Source organism: Pinus tabuliformis, chromosome 3_1 (genome assembly GCF_031772625.1).
Source record: "Pinus tabuliformis cultivar Carrire ecotype Pingquan chromosome 3_1, CPIR1, whole genome shotgun sequence".
NCBI lineage: Eukaryota > Viridiplantae > Streptophyta > Pinopsida > Pinales > Pinaceae > Pinus > Pinus tabuliformis.
Window position 1 is genome coordinate 983,165,377 of NC_142301.1, and position 16,676 is coordinate 983,182,052.

Below are 16,676 nucleotides of genomic sequence, written 5' to 3' on the forward strand. Positions count from 1 at the left end.
ACAATTGGTGACTTTGATGTTGCGGGATCAGATGATGGCTGCAGAGCATTGGGTAATAACTCATATAAAGTGCCAGACTGAGAGTAAACTAGATCCAAGTACTGGGCATGAGCGATGGCCTGCTCTTCAGTAACACATCCACCCATAGCTATATCGTGAGCAATTGGGGCTACGAATGATTTGGTAAACCATTCAGTGAGCAACTGATCAGCAATCTCGAATTTGATCAGGCAACGTCTACGTCTCCATTCATGGATGTGATCAAAGATGTGCGTCACAATATCTTGCTTAAGTGATGTGAGCAAATAGGTGCCAATTTCATAGTGAATCGACAACTAAAAATGCGTGAGGAAAGCCATGGATAAAGAGTTAAAGTCATGGTAAGTACTTCGAGGTAGCTCAATGTACCATTTCGCTGCAGCACCCGTGAGGGTTTGTTGGAAAAGATGAAGACGAATGGAATTGTCCACGTATGAGTTCAACGAGCACCAGAGGTGATATGTCATCACATGGGCTTGAGGATCTTCTTTAGCTTTTCCATCGAACTTTGGGCAATCACTTGGTATCTTGGATGACACCGAAGGCCAGTACGGTGAATGAAGGATCGGATCATTCATAAGGCGTGATACATCTGGCAACTCAAGTGTAGCCAAGAAAGGTAATTGAGTGTTAAAAGGCATGGGAGGTCGATAAGTGGGCCCATAGGGAGGAGCCCATCCCTGTTGGTAAGGATTTTGGCCCCATAGTGGGGGATTTTGGCCATATGGCATTTGAGGCTACCCCCATTACGGATTACCTTGACCATAGGGAGGATTTTGACCTTGAATACCTTGAAACTATCCAGGCATAGGTTGCTGATAAGAAATGTACGGGTTAAAATGCTGTTGAGCCTGTTGACCTTGGACATATGGATATGGGACCTATTGTCCTTGAAAATAGGGCTAATGGACCTATTGTCCCTGAACAAGAGGATTCTGGACCTGTGGTCCTTGGGCATAAGGTTGATACAAGTGTTGCCCTTGGACATAGGGGTTTTGTACCTGGTGCCCTTGGTCGGTAGGATTCTAAACCCGTTGACCTAGGACATGAGGATTTTGGGCTTGCTGTGATAGGAATTGACCTTGACCCTGCCCCTGCAAGGGTTGACCTTGTTGATATGTATACAAGGGTTGCTGCTGCCCTGGTTGGTTTGCTGTTGCAAGGGTTGACCTTGCGGTTGCAAAATTTGTCCCTGGGTCTACAGAGGTTGGCCCTGTGAGGGTATGGGTTGAGAGGTGTGCGGAGCATATTTCATCTGCTGCTGCGTGGCTTTCTGCAACTGTTGTAAGGATTGACCTTGCAGTTGTTGCAGGTGACCTTGCTGCGGGATAATTTGCCCTTGCTGTTGCATGGAGAACCCTTGCTGCAACAAAGGTTGCCCTTGCAGTAACAAAGGCTGCCCTGGTTGTTGTAAAGGTTGTCCTTACTGTTGCAAGGGTACTTGAACAATGCCCAGGAAATTACTGAACTGAATCTGGCCGTAGCCAGGCTGGATGTACTACCCAGATTGGAGGGTGTAAGGTTGATTAACCAATCCTTGAGAACCATATGGAATGTAAGGATTTTGGTATTGGACCTAAGCCCCATAGGGCTGCTGATACTGAACATTGCTTGATCCAGATGGACCAACGAGATTCTGAACCTGTTGGTACTGGACATTGCTTGATCCAGTAGGATCAGCAGGGTTATAAATAATACCAGAAGAGGGCTGGTTTATACCAAGCATGTGAGCTTGTGAGCCACTCACATTAGTGGCACCTGACACCATATAAACATTTAGGTTATTCCCCCTAGGCAATGGCACAATCTAGCCAGTGACTAACGACATAGAGGAACTGAAACTGCTAGTTGTGTCTGATGTGTAACTGGGATCGATGATACAAGAGTATTCAGAACTGTGGGTTGCACCGAGACTGAAGTAACAGCTTGTTGGGAGGTCATGTTCGTAACGAATGGACCTGACATAGGCCTAATGCCTAATGCCCATACAGGATTATGGTAAAGTGATGAGGCACTAGGTGTACTTGAAACCAAGTGCCCCAAAGACACATAGTTGGGTGGAAAACTGGCGGGAATACCTTCTGAAAAAGGAAAACCCTCGAGAGAAAATTGCAATTGCAATTCTTCCCCCTCAATAGTGTGTGGAGTAGAAAATTCGGACTCATTCAGAGATGTGACTGGAGCGTCGCCTTCAGGTTCCATGTTTGAAAACAAACGACGACCAATGGCCGAACAAGTATTGGGGGATAGTCCAAAAGGAACACTCGGCTGGTCGTATGGACTGTAAGGACGCTGCAGTGATATCTCAACAACGTCAAACAGAGGGTTCAGAGGATAGATAACCAGTCCAAGCTGACCGTCAGTGGTCGGCGAGTTCTCTAGAGTTTGAACGGGATTGTCCGGAGATTCTAGGCCAAGATCAGTAAATGAGCTTGTATCGAAAGTAGGCGGAGGACGAGATGACAATGGTTGAACACTCAAAATAATTGCAAGTTCAACATTTTGGTCCTTGAGTGACTCTGGTAACTTAGGAAACGACTCCTCAGACAATCTTTCAGATGGAGGAGAGGAAGAGGAATTGGGTGAACCATATGGTTCAGCCACGATGACCTTGTCTTAGTCGACGGAAAAAATAACTTCAAGGCTTTAAAATGTCCTTTTAAGGGAACTCACGATTTGGTCAAAAATACTAACAGGATGTTTTGGATTGTGGGAAATCAATTATTAAGATGCATAAAAGACTGATGCTCTTTCATTTTTTAAGAGCCGAGAAAGAAACAAAGATGAATCTATCACTTTCGATTGGAAATGAGCTCGAAAGGACAAGTGATCGAATGATATTTTAAGTTTAATGAGTCAAAAAGATCAAATTACTGCTCTGGATGATCTAGGTAAATAGGATTACCAGGCAACCATGAACTGCAGAATACTTCCCGGCGAACCAAGAAATACAAGCAGACAATCTCCACGAATGCTGTGTTCGGTGTATCACATTTGCAAGGCGGCCAACTTGGCTTCCTAAGGATAAAAGGATTGCAACCTAGTGGGGTCTCCTGTTATATACTCGACGGTACGGGGAAAAAAAATCCGTACTAGCATTGTCTAATGCCGAAGCTAATGACAAATGCTAGGTTTAAAGACGTCATAACACATCTTTAGCCTAGAACTTCTAGATATGATCGTTAATGTCAAATGCACCTTAGGTTAATTGAATTCATTTTAAAGTTGATCTTGAGTTAAGTTGCAGTTTTCAGGTCTTAGCAATGCTACTTGAAAAACCTTAAATGCAACTAAATGAGACAAGACCCTTTCAATTCGATGAAATGCCTACATTAGAGAGGGTAAAAACTACTTAATCAAATGCAAACAAATCAAGCAACTGAAACGAAATTCTCTTTCACTACCTTACTTTTTCAAAAAATAAACTAATGAAAAATGCGTTCCAATTCCTAATTTCTTGACAAGCGCTTATCTATTAGTCCTTTCAAAAAAAAATTCTCTTCCTTTTTTCAAATGCTGATGTAATTCTAGTCTATCATAACATAATGATGCAACAAGCTAGAATTTCATACTTTTTCATGAAACAACGAAACAAACTTTCGCATACAATCTTTCAGTGAAAAAGTTTTCAAGACAATAAGCTCTTCAAGCAGATGAAAACATGAAAATAGAAGTTCATTTAGATCAATGAAACACCGACTTTACCAAACACAAGACCAACAATGTAATCTATGCTGGAAAAGAAACGTTTAGGCAAGTAAATGAAACTTTTTCAAACTTGTGCAAAAAGAGGTCAAAGTTGTAAAAAAGGACCAAAAACAAAATGCAAAGAGTAAACACACCTACAACCTGACTTAGTGAGTTCACAAACTGCTGAATGGGTGACCAACTAGATGCCCTAGTGTCGCTGACCACTCAATGACTGAATCAATCAAGTAGAAAGATAACAAGTCAACAAGAAAACAAAACCATATGAAAAGTATCTTTCTAATCAGGGAGAAAATGGTCAAAAATGCCTACGGGGTCAAAATCACAAGAGCAGAACACACTGGCCAAGATTGGGGTCAAGCCCTAATCTTCACTTACAGGCATCAGCGCGACTGCCTAACTAACAACAAGCGCCAGAGGCTAGTCGGCACGACTGTTCCTCAGAAATTAGCGCTGGTCGGCGCGACTGTCAGCAGATTAAGTGCACTGATCGAGGTAGCTAAGGAAAAATAAAAAAATTTCAAAAACAGGGACCAGATCTGCTACTATGAATTTTAGACTCAGACCAGTAAACAAGAGAAAATAAATAGAACCAAAGGGAAAACATGGAACTAGAAAAGTTCTCATGAAATCATGAAATCCAAAACAAACAAAAGGATTGGGATCCCTAGTGGAGTTGCCAATTTGTGGTGAAGTAAAATTATAAGTGCGGACACGAACGAATTCCTCTAGCCCAATAATGGGTCTAGCCATAATAGATACATTCTATGGAGGATTTCCTTAGGTTATAATCAATCAAGAGGGCCTACCTCTTGGTCGCTTATCCTGCTTGATGATGTCCTCGCTTTCTTGCTCCAACAATCTCTCGCTTCCTTTGTCAAGCTCCTGAAACAAGTAAGCAACAACAACACACAAACATAATAATAGACAAATTGCAATTCAACCTACTTAACAAGTCAAGAAACATTAAGACATGGATATGTAATATTACAAAACATGTAGGAAATGAATCGATAGTTGCATATATTAATATCAAAGAGAGATTACAACCATTCATCTTGATGTTGCAATCTTCCTCTGACAAGACTAGGTTCCCACACTCTTCTGCTAGCATTCCATGATGGCTTCAAACAACAATAGTTTAAAAGCTCTTACCTTTAGGCTTCAATCCAAACCAAAACACACTTCTCCCTCACACAACTAGATAGCTACAACTAGTAATAGCTAGCTTATCTACTCCAAACCAAAATAGCATCAACACTCAACCAAAACTCTGCAACTATAATACTCACACTAGTTTGTGCTTGGGAAGAAGGGAGGTTTATATAGGAAATATGGATGGGAGATGGATCCTCTTCTTGGGAGAAGGACTTATCCCTTGAGGTAGTTCCATCATTATACGGGAAAGGAGCCCAAACTTTCATCCTTGACCCCATCCGGCCAAACCATTTACAAACTTCTGTTACGGAGCTTCTAGAGCTGGAAGCTTCGGCTCTAATTTAAAAAACTTTCCATAACAGGACCAGCGCGACTGGAACATAGCTCCATCACTCCGATCAACACAAGGAGTAGTGCTAATCTCTGCACATTGGTGTGGGGAAGATAAAGGCCATTAGCGTTGGTCTTGTAAACTGGGAAAAACATAAGTTTCAGGGGAAATGGTGCAAAAGGGAAATGATCTGCTCATGAAGAGGGACACAATGGGAGTTTCTTCATGAAGGAAAAGCATGTGAGGTTCACTGTAGATTTCCTTCACGATCAAGGAATGGGGAGTACAGGGATAGTGAAAAAATGCTGTGTAACACCAAGGTAGAGCCTTGAGATCCAGAAATGCACAGTGCATGCTAGGAAGAGCTAGATCCGGTCCAAGACATCCCAAATATGCCCAAGGGCGACTTGTAAACGAGCAAATCTAAATGTGTGTGTGATGGTTGGTGAAAATATGAGTGAATAGTGATGCATGCAATCAAAACAAATGCAGGAATAAATCAAACAAAAGAACAACGAAGCTTGTGGCGAGAGTCGTTGCAACGACGAGCGTTAGTGCAAAAACTAGGTTATGCATGTGAGACTTAGGAAAGGCAATGCAAAAATTAAAACAACACTTCTACAAACTAAAAAAAATCAAAACATCAACGGTCATTCAATAAAATGGGTAAAAAATCACTCTCACAAGCCATGGAAACAAAAGTGATAGAAAAAGCAGCAAAAGATAAGAAAAGCAAGACTTACCTGGAAAAGTTGCGTCGACTATGTCGAAGGTTCCTAGATGCCTCGGGAATGCCAGAGCTCCAAGATCGAGTGTGCAAATGAGATCTAGTCAGGGAAAATTTTAAGAACCCCCCTAAATTTACAAATATAATAAATGGGCGAATCTCCATGGTATATAGGAAAAATGGAAGGCGATTTTATCAATAATATAATATGTATATATAATTTTTTGGCGAATATCTCACAAGGCATGGCGAATATTTTACTCAATTATAAAATCTTATAAGATCTTGGCTAGTCTTTCACTAAATAATAAAACTTTGTAAAGTCCTAGTGAATCTTAGCATAGGCTACATGCTGGTTTAATTCCCCCATTTAAATAGGCTACATTCCAGGTGAATACCATGGGTCAATACCATGTGCCATTTTGGTGAATACCATGGGTCAATACCATGTGCCATTTTTATTTTTATTAGAATATTTTACTCAATTATAAAATCTTGTAAGATCTTGGCGAGTCTTTCACTAAATAATAAAACTTTGTAAAGTCCTAGTGAATCTTAGCATAGGCTACATACTGGTTTAATTCCCCCATTTAAATAGGCTACATTCCAGGTGAATACCATGGGTCAATACCATGTGCCATTTTTATTTTTATTAATTCTAATATTAGGGTTAATAATGGTTTTTTGCATGGTATTAATAACAATCTAGTCCATGGTATTTGTCCCATAGTATTTTGGCCATAGGTTTCACCTAAATATAACCCATTTTTTGAGTGTTCTTAAATATAAGGTGACTTATGGAGTAAATGTAAAAAAATGTTTTATTTGTTTACCATACCTCTCGTTTATTTATATTTCTATTAATTTACCATACCTCTTTTACAAATATGGTATTTGGCCCATAGGATTCACTTAAATAAAACCTCTTTCTTGAGCCTTCATAAATAGAACGAGGGTTATGGACTAAATATAAAAAGAGGTTTTATTTATTTACGATACGTCTAGTTTATTTATATTTTTATTTATTTACCATACCTTTTGAGTAAGTATAAAAAGACGTTTTATTTATTTGCCATACCTCCACTTTACTTATATTTTTATTTGTTTACACCCTTACATGTACAGGTGACTTATGGAGTAAATATAAAAAATGTTTTATTTATTTACCATACCTCTCATTTATTTATATTTTTATTAATTTATCATACCTCTTTTATAAATATGGTATTTGGCCCATAGGATTCACTTAAATAAAACCTATTCTTGAAAATGGGCGAATGGTTTCACTTAAATAAAACCTATTCTTGAAAATGGGCGAATGGAAGGTTGTAAGTCCTAATTTCAAGGGCTAAATTTACCTTTTTTACCCTCTCCCTTAAAATAAGGTGGGCTATTTGAGGTGATTTGTAAAAATGTACTATGATACAAAATATTCGCCCACTAAAAATTTAAAACCCCTTAATTTCGCCAAAGGACGAACATTCGCCCCTAAAATTATCCTTGGATCTAGTAGCGGCCATTAAATAAATTTGATCGATTTAGGGTTTATGACGTGAAGGCCAAAAATCTAGGAAAGAACGACAAGTGGCAATAGTTTCTAAAATTAACTCAAGTGTAATTCCTACTGCGAAAAATAGATCCCTATTTTTTAGGGATGCTTTTTTCTTTTTTGTTTTTTTGGGAAAGGCTGTCATGCATGCATGGATAAATTGCATAGTTTTGGGGGGAACCGGGAAACTTACTGGCACATGCATCAGACAACAACTGAGGGAATGCTTCTGCAAAATTCCTGGGCTAAGTGGCTCTGGCTGCCTCTTATGCTGTACGTAGTTTTCCAGTTGAAGACAAGCTACCAGCTCGGTTTGCGCAATTCTGGAGCTGAAGCTCATTATTGAGTTGAACTGCACTTTTTCTGAGAGCAAGGTTGGTTGCCCTCTAGGATTGCGCATATCATCAAGGAAGTGCTAGAACCAATTTGCAATTAAGTCACATGGCTAGCTTGTGTTTAGACAACAAAGAAAGTAAGTGAACACAAGCTATAAATCAAAAGATAAAACTTGATGAAAGCACAAGTACATGTGTAGTGTAAGACAAGCTACTGATATTTTAGTAGGGAGGCTCCAAAATGAAGTGAAGGTAAAATTTTGGAGGGTGGTTGTAGCCGCTACAAAATTGGCAACACACTGGTAGAATTCCAACTCTATGTATGGACCTTGTCTCATGTAAAGCGAGTCTAACTCTTCCGGAAGTATTGTTCAATTATTTGATCGTCATGGTTCCTTCATTAGTTTGAGTTAAAGATGTAGTCCCTGCCATTCTCTTGATCGGTCAACACACATACCAAGCCAAGTCAACTAAGTCATTTCAATTGGGGATGAGGGTATATTGATGCACAAGTAATATAGAGTGTCAGAGTTTAAGTTTCATCTCTGGTGTTGCTCCATTGCCAGCAGGTCTGGATAATAGCCTGGTAGAGTCACTTCAGGAACACAAGCATCGCTCTGCTACCAGCGACCCTAGAAAATACCCCAACGGAGTTACTTGCTTCACCTCTCAACGCACGAAGCCTTTCTCTTCTTTCGCCTTTATTTTATTTTTTAATTTTTTAATTTTTCAAAGAACTGTGCATAGGCACTTTATTATTTCATGAGGCGGAAGAGGGATCCCGACTTATTGAGAGAAGAAGAGGTTTTCCCTTCAGAGAAGGATGTTATATATACCTCTGACATACTTGTTAAGGTTTTCCCCCTCACCTTACTCTACTTGACTGAGTTGACAAGGGTTAACCGAAAATAGAAAACTGATTAGAGTAGGTGGTACTAGTTAAAAGTGAAAGCGTTGTGACTTCACCAAGACTCACTCTGAAAGGAACATATTTTCCATCAGGGTATCATTGACTAAAGAAACACAAGATCTTCATAAGGAGAGGGAATAAACAGACAACCAAATGTTGATAGTTGTACAAGTCCTCTTGTATTTCACCCTGCTTGTCTCAAGAATCCAAACACGGTTTCATGTGAAAGTTAATCCTACGGTGCCTAAACAAGAAAACAAGAAAAGGAAAGCAGTAAAACAAAATCAAAACAAGTAAGCTAAAGAAAAACATGAAAGCAAAGACAAATAGGAAAGAAAACACTACTCCTACTTCTAAGCTACAAAGTGCATGGGCCTTCTTACATGAAGTGATATTTCTAATGCAACCATGACCAATTGGTTGGCCCATGTAAGTGAAGGCATGGTTTACAAGAAATATATTCAGGAAAACTAGTAAACAAGAAAGATATAACAATGAAAACTAACATGATCGATGTTTGAATGCATCCACAGAAAAGAAAAAAGTAAAAGCACATGATAAACACTCTATAGACGTACCATGGCGAGGCATCACATTGTGCGCAGACAACAAGAATGTACACTCTTTCGACCTTGACACATGAACAAACATGGAAAAAGAAGAAAAATTTCGTTTCACAACATGACTTGCTACGTATGACTCCTCCAATGCATGAGCGATATGATCGTGTGATTCTGGTGGAGGATGTGAAAACTGTAGACTAGATTGATTTTCAATGCAAACAAGAGAGTGATGAGGAGCTTGGGGTGATTATTATTTTTTTTGATGAGAAGTGGAACTATCTTTAGGGCTGCGAGAACCTGAAATAACCATCAACTTGGGCTGAAGTGCCTCGATAGTTTGAGGGGCTTCCACTTCATCAGAAGATAGAACATCAAAGACTAGTGGCTTAGAAATATCAACAGTAAGTGAATTAGAATCGTGATCGAATGAAGGAGTAAAAAGATCACGACAATCACGATTAGAAAATTTGAGATGTGCATCAAAATCCTCATGATCTGACGAATCATACAAAGGGGTTGATGAGAAACATAATTTTTCACCCTCTAAATTTCCAGAAAGAAAAGATGACATATTGGATGGATTCAGAAAGAAAGATTTGTCCTCACCGCAATCAAATGATGGACTAACATATTGTGTGTCTTGTGAATGATCAGAAGTAGAATAATCTGGGGATGAATTTTCACGAGAAAAATCAGAAACAGGATCATAGAAGATGTCAGGATAAAGCTGACGAGGTGTGGATAGAAGGAGGTCATCCTTCACCATAGGTTCTTCTTCAAATTCCCACACATACTCATAAAAAATGATAGCGTAGGTTAGCTGCTCAACACCAAATCCGTCGACAACTCGATCCTTGTGAAAAACAGATGTGGAGTCCAGAACGGATGAACACAACATAGTCAAATCTGGAGGATCATAGGAACCAGAGGACAAAGGTTGAGAGAACGAAATCATGTGACAAGCATCAGGGTTGCAGTCCAAATATGTGCAGAAATCTAGAGAAGGTGGGGTGGAAGGAGGTGAAAATTCAACAGGTTGGTTCACAAATTCTCCCACCTCATCCTGTGGAGCTAAAGCTATTTGATGAGAAGAGGATGGAAGGTCACTTGTGAAAATAAGCTTGCATGTCTTAGATTTGGAAGCTATAAACCCAAGGTATGGTGGGAGGGGTTCAGATGATTCCAATTCATGTGGATTTTTAGATACGTGAAGAAGATACTGAAATATTTCTTTAAGAAATTTCCAATAGATTTCATCTTCAGGGATTTGAAAAGAAAGATTATAGAAGAAATCCCAAAATGGCACAATATATTCATCAGGTGCTTTTCGTAACTAGCGATTTTTTTATTGAGTGCTTTATGGTCATAACGAAAGAAAGCACTACCTAACTCTATGATCATATGAGTAAAAGAGTGAATAGAGGTTGCGGGCAATGTGCGACACCAGTGCTCAACGTACCCTTCGAACATGTAAGAAAACAACCCACAAGCAACATCATCCGAGGGGACTTCATTCCTTTCACAGAAGCCTAAGAAGGCAACTCTATGTATTAATAGGGCTATTCCACCTTCACCATTGTACTTGAGTCTTTGAAAGTCATTAATGACAGCCTTCGGTGCTTCAAAATCATGTGCATGAGAAAATCATGTCAGATTTGAGATTGTAATGTAAGTCATGAATGATGTGCAAAGATTCAAAATAGACTTTGAGGGCTCAACTTTTCATCTGGCCCTCCTTCTAGCGCCAGAAATGTTGACGATTTTGGACCCACCAACATGTCAAGGGATCTCCCTGGTAAGAAGTCCCAACTAGACCTCAAACTGTTTGGAGTAGGAGTCCTAGTAGTGGGTAGTAAAGTAGTGCCTTGACCGTGGTAGCTTGCATAGGTAAGTACGATAACTTTTTCAGAAGAAAGTGTGTGATGTTGTAGCGAGTCAATTGAGATGCATGGGGGTTCTAACACATAGAGGGGAAAGGGAAGTGTGTCCCTTAGAAGCCTGTAATAGTACCCAGCCTGAAAGGAACACACGAGCGGAACTACATCACAGGCTGGAAGCGGAATAGTCCACAATCCAAAGTGACGAGTTAATAAAACATCACGTCTCTAACAAGATTCATACAATTGTATATGTTGTAGCGGCTACAACCACCCTCCAAAATTTTTCCTTAGCCCATTTTGGAGCCTCCCTACCAACCTTTCACAGCAACTTGCCTTGCTTTGTCAAGTTCACAAACTTCGGTGTTTTTCATGCACAAAGGCAACCTCTCGATCACAAATTGATGCATTTCCTTCACAGGCTGTTCACCCGGACTTGGTCCAACTGCAGGCTGAGCATCTTCCCCTAGAAAATTACGCATTTCTGGAGGGAAACCAGCCTTCCCTCTAGAAATTGCGTAATTCTGTCTGGCAGCTTGTTGGGCTCCATAATTGTGCAATTCTGCCAGCCAACACTCCCCGCAGAAGTTGCACAAATTTTCCCAGCAAGGCTACTCAGCCCAGAATTTGCGCAAATCTGGGAAACAATCAACTTCTCTGCCCAGAAATTACGCAAATATCCTGGGCAGTCAGCCCAGCTCCCAGCTGGAAATGCGCATTTCCTTCAAGCAATCGAACAACCTCTTGCATGTGCAATTGAGTTGACCGGTTCCCTCAGGGACCAAGAGAAATAGACTTGCATGCATGTGTTGCTTCTCCCAAGATAGCATGCAAAGGCGTCCCTTGTTTCAGGGATCTATTTTTAGTAGTTGGAGATTAAATGTAAGGATCATTTTAGAAACCTCCCACCAAGTGTTGTTTTCCCTAGAGTTGTGCCATAAGTGTCACAACCTTGATGCTATAAAAACTTATCAACTGGATGTTGCAGAGCTCATTCCTCACATCAACCTTGCAGCTCTGACATCCCACATCACATCTAGGAGCAGTCGACACATTCAACTCAATTGTTTTAGGGTAAGCTTGCTTCCCATGCCTTGTGTTGCATTTGTGTCGCTTTTTGTGTTTTCGCTTGTATGAGTATTTTTTGCTTGATTTCTTTGAACTCTTATTTTCATTTACATGTATACTAGCTTGTCCTAGCACCGTTTTAGTTTTCATTTCTAGCTCACTACTGTTGCATGCATGAAACTGTTTTTCACGAATGGTCGCCGATTCGATGACTTGCCTCACCCACATGCATGTTGTTCCATTTTGTGAATCTGTCATTCACCATTTTCATGATCATTCACTTATGCTTACACTCAGTATCAACATGCCTTCACATTCACATTTGCGTTCAGTTTCCCGTCGGCGAGGCTGGGCAACCCTGGCCCGAGCTCTGCCTCACCAAGAGCCTCACCAAGACAGCATTGCGCAATCCTGAGAGGGAAGGCTCTGCCTTCCTCCCTATAAATGTGCATTTCTACCTAGTAGTTGTTCCCTAGGCCTGCTTTACGCAATCCTGAGGGACAATGACAAGTGGCCAAGAAAATTGCGCAATGCAGTAACTGAGCCTACAACCATTGCCATCTGAGATTACGCATTCCGCAATCCCAACAGTCAGCAGCCAGACTGGACTGTGCATTGTGCAGTTCCAATAGTCAGTCAGTATCCTAGCAGCCCAGACTGTGCCTTGTACAGTCTTGGCAGTCGGTCTCCTGACCTCTCGGCCGAAATTGTGCAAACTTCATGATTAGTCACACAGGTATGTTGCAAGTCAGTTCTCAAGTTCATTTTGGTTTTCGACTGACAGATTTCCTTCCACGAGTGTTGCCATGTCCCTAGGTATTGCAAGTGTTCATTTGCCTCTTAGCAGTGCAGGTACAATGGTTTCCAAGAGAGCAGAGTCGAAGACACCGTTCAGAGCATACCTGGAGATGCAGTCAATCTAGTGTCTATGATCTTGCCTACTCATGAAGTGTTATGAAACCAGCTCACAAAAAGATAGAATAGATAGTCAAAGCCTTAGAATTCAACCTCTTCTAGGGGGAAACCTCCTTTACATTACACAAATGAATGATTCCTTCATGACACAAATGAAAAGACCTCCTTTCTATATATAGGAGTCTAAGGGGTCATAACATAATTAGAGCCGACATAACAATAATAATGTAAGGGCACAATAATAACAATAGTGGGCTTCTATGTGGTACAATAATAACAATATGGGCACTACATGGGTACATCAATATAATAAGTGGGTTGTACTAATAACAATAAGGGGTTACACTAGTAGTATAGGGGCCTAACATGCCCCTCTCCTTCAAAAAGTGTTGTCCTCAACACTTGAGTAGTTCTTGATGCTTCTGTATAAAATTCTTGTCCTCCCATGTGGAATCTTTAGCAGGTAAGTTCTTCCACTTGATGAGATACTCTGAAATTGATCGATTTTGTAGCTGTCGGGTTCTTGTTTCTGTGACTACTCCAGGTTCCAATATGATTTTTCCTTCCTCTTCAATTTCTGGCAATATTGTTTGAATTGGGATCTTTTGCAAATTTTGAATAAGTGGCCATACTTCTTCGTCCTTCTTCCATTCATCCCTTGCTTCGTTTATCCAATCTGGTTGGATAATAGAAATGGCGCACAACAATGCTTCCACATCCTCATCCTTTCTTGAGAGTGCATCTGCCACCACATTTTTCTTCCCTTTTTTGTAGATGATTTCAGAGTCATGACCCAACATCTTTGTGACCCACTTTTGTTGCTCTTCAGAGGATAATCTTTGTTCTAAAAAGTATTTAAGGCTATCATGATCCATTTTTACCTTGAAGTGTCTTCCCATTAGGTAGGGTCGCCATTTCTTAAGTGCATGGAGTATTGCCAATATTTCCTTCTCATAAATAGCTTTGTGTAAAAACTTTCCCTTGATTGGATGACTTTCGAAAGCAATGGGTCTTTCATCTTGCATTAAAACAACACCAATTCCATTTCATGAAGCATCACATTCAAAAATAAAGGTTTTTGTGAAGTCTGGTGTAGCTAAGACCAGTGCTTGGCACATTGCCTCTTTAAGATTCTCGAAGGCCTTTGTTGCTTCTGGAGTCCATGAAAATGCATCTTTCTTCAATAATGTTGGTAGAGGTGCTGCTATTCTCCCATAATTCTTAACAAACTTGTGATAATACCCCGTCAACCCGAGAAATCCTCGCAGATGCTTTATGGATGTGGGGATTTTCCATTCCTTAATGGCTTTAATTTTGCTAGGGTATACCTTAACTCCTTCATGAGATACAATATGACCCAGATATTCCACCTCTTGTACTCCAAAGAAACATTTGGATCTTTTTGCATATAATTGTTTCTCCTCCAATAATTGTAGCACCCTATCAACATGTTCAACATGATCCTTCCAAGACTTGCTATAGATTAGTATATCATCAAAAAATACTAACACAAATTTTCTAAGGAATGGTTTGAAAATGGAATTCATCAAACCTTGAAATGTTGAAGGTGCATTGGTAAGGCCAAAAGGCATGACCAAAAATTCATAATGACCCTCATGAGTTCTAAATACTGTTTTCAGAATGTCTTCAGTCTTCATTCTGATTTGATGATATCCTGAACGAAGATCCAACTTGGTGAAGTAAATTGATCCGTGCAATTCATCCAGTAATTCATCAATGACTGGAATGGGAAACTTATCTTTAATAGTGAGCTTGTTGAGCTCCCTATAATCTGGACACATGCGCCATGATCCATCCTTCTTGTGCACCAATACTACTAGAGCAGAGAAAGAACTTTGACTCGGTTGAATTATACCAGCCTCTAGCATTTCTACAACCATACGTTCAATTTCACTCTTTTGGGCATAGGGATATCTGTACGGCTTGATGTTTGAAGGAACACTTCCTGGAATCAGATGAATAGCATTCAATCATGATCACGAATAGGTGGGAGACCTTTGGGAGTCTCAAATACCTTGGAATGATTGTCCAAGACTTTTTGGAGATCTAGAGAAATAGATGATTCTAATGTGGAAACATCTAGCGAACATAATTGTGCAATTACACCTCTTTGTTCCTTTTTTAGAAGCTTTGTCATACCGTTAGAGCTGATTATCTTTCCCGGTTTCCCTACAATACCCCTTAATTCAACTTCCTTTCCTTCCACATAAAATTTCATGAAAAGTTCTTGAAAATTAAAAGCTATTGTACCCAAGGATTGTAGCCATTAGACTCCTAGTACAACATCAACACCTCCCATTGGAATGGAAAGCATTGGGCTAGTCAATACATATTCTCCCATGGATAGCTTGATATTATGGCATTTTCCAGAGCAATTTATTGTTCCTCCATTTGCAACCATCACTTGACACTCTGGTGCTGGATATAAGAAGCAATTCAATTCTTTTGCTACCTTACAATGAATAAAATTGTGGGTACTTCCTGAATCAATCAACACTATTACCTTTTTCTTCTTGATTTGTCCTTCTATCTTGATGGTTTGAGGAGTGGTAATTCCGGCCAATGCATTACAAGATATGGTCAGATTCATTTCTTCTTTAGCTAGGCTTTGTTCTTGGAGTATATCCTCTTCTTTTTACCTTTCTTGCTCCTTTTCTTCTTCCTCTTCACAATCTATGTAGAATAATTTCTTCTCAGCACACTTATGACCTTTAGTGTATTTTCTATCACAAATGTAACAAAGCCCTTTTGCTCTTTTTTCTTCCAATTGTTGTGGTGTCAACCTTATAGGTTGTGGAAGACTAGGGGTAACAACACTTCCATCTTTATAGTTGTGAGTGGTATGCTTCCTGGTTGCCATAACTTTGCTTTCCATTTTTCTTGCTAACCTGAATGCCTTCTCTAATGAATCAGATTCCCAAAGGCGAACATCATGTTGGATATTATCCTTTAAAGTCCCTATGAACACATCAATCCTATGCTCCTCTGGAATATTTTTTACCCTTATGTTCAATTTTTGGAACTCCTCAATGTGCTCCATTATTGAACCCTTTTGTTTGAGACTTATCAATTGGCTAAAAAAAGTGTTGCTTTTTGTATCCTCATAATGTGCTGTCAATTCTTCCATAAAAATTGCCCAATTGATAATTTGTTTATGAGAGCAGAGCCATTGATACCATACAAACTGATTTGGTTCCAAATATAAAGTTGCAATACGTACCTTTTGTGTGTTTTGCACATTATTGAGATCGAAAAATTTCTCCATCTGTAATATCCATGTTGTGGGATCCTTGCCATCAAACTTCCTCATATCGATTTTTGGAATATGGTGGGTCTTCAATCCAACATTAGAGTCTATGGAATCAAGATTAACATTTCTTTTGTTCTCATCATGAGTTTCCTTTACTACCCTTTTACCATTAGTGACAATTTCTTGTGGCAACTTATTCATATTTATCTTCAATTCTTCCATCTT

General features: G+C 39.7%; 1 protein-coding gene across 1 annotated transcript in view; it reads right to left on the bottom strand.

The window, feature by feature from the left end:
* The window catches only part of LOC149191136 (uncharacterized), a 69,839-nt gene that overhangs the window by 26,293 nt on the left and 26,870 nt on the right, over positions 1 to 16,676 (bottom strand). Inside the window, exons 9-10 of the mRNA XM_089410677.1 lie at positions 2,118 to 2,558; positions 1,787 to 1,797 (exon numbers count right to left, since the gene is read on the bottom strand). Of these exons, the coding sequence (XP_089266803.1) occupies positions 1,787 to 1,797; positions 2,118 to 2,558 (452 nt within the window). The remainder of the gene's footprint in view (positions 1 to 1,786; positions 1,798 to 2,117; positions 2,559 to 16,676) is intronic.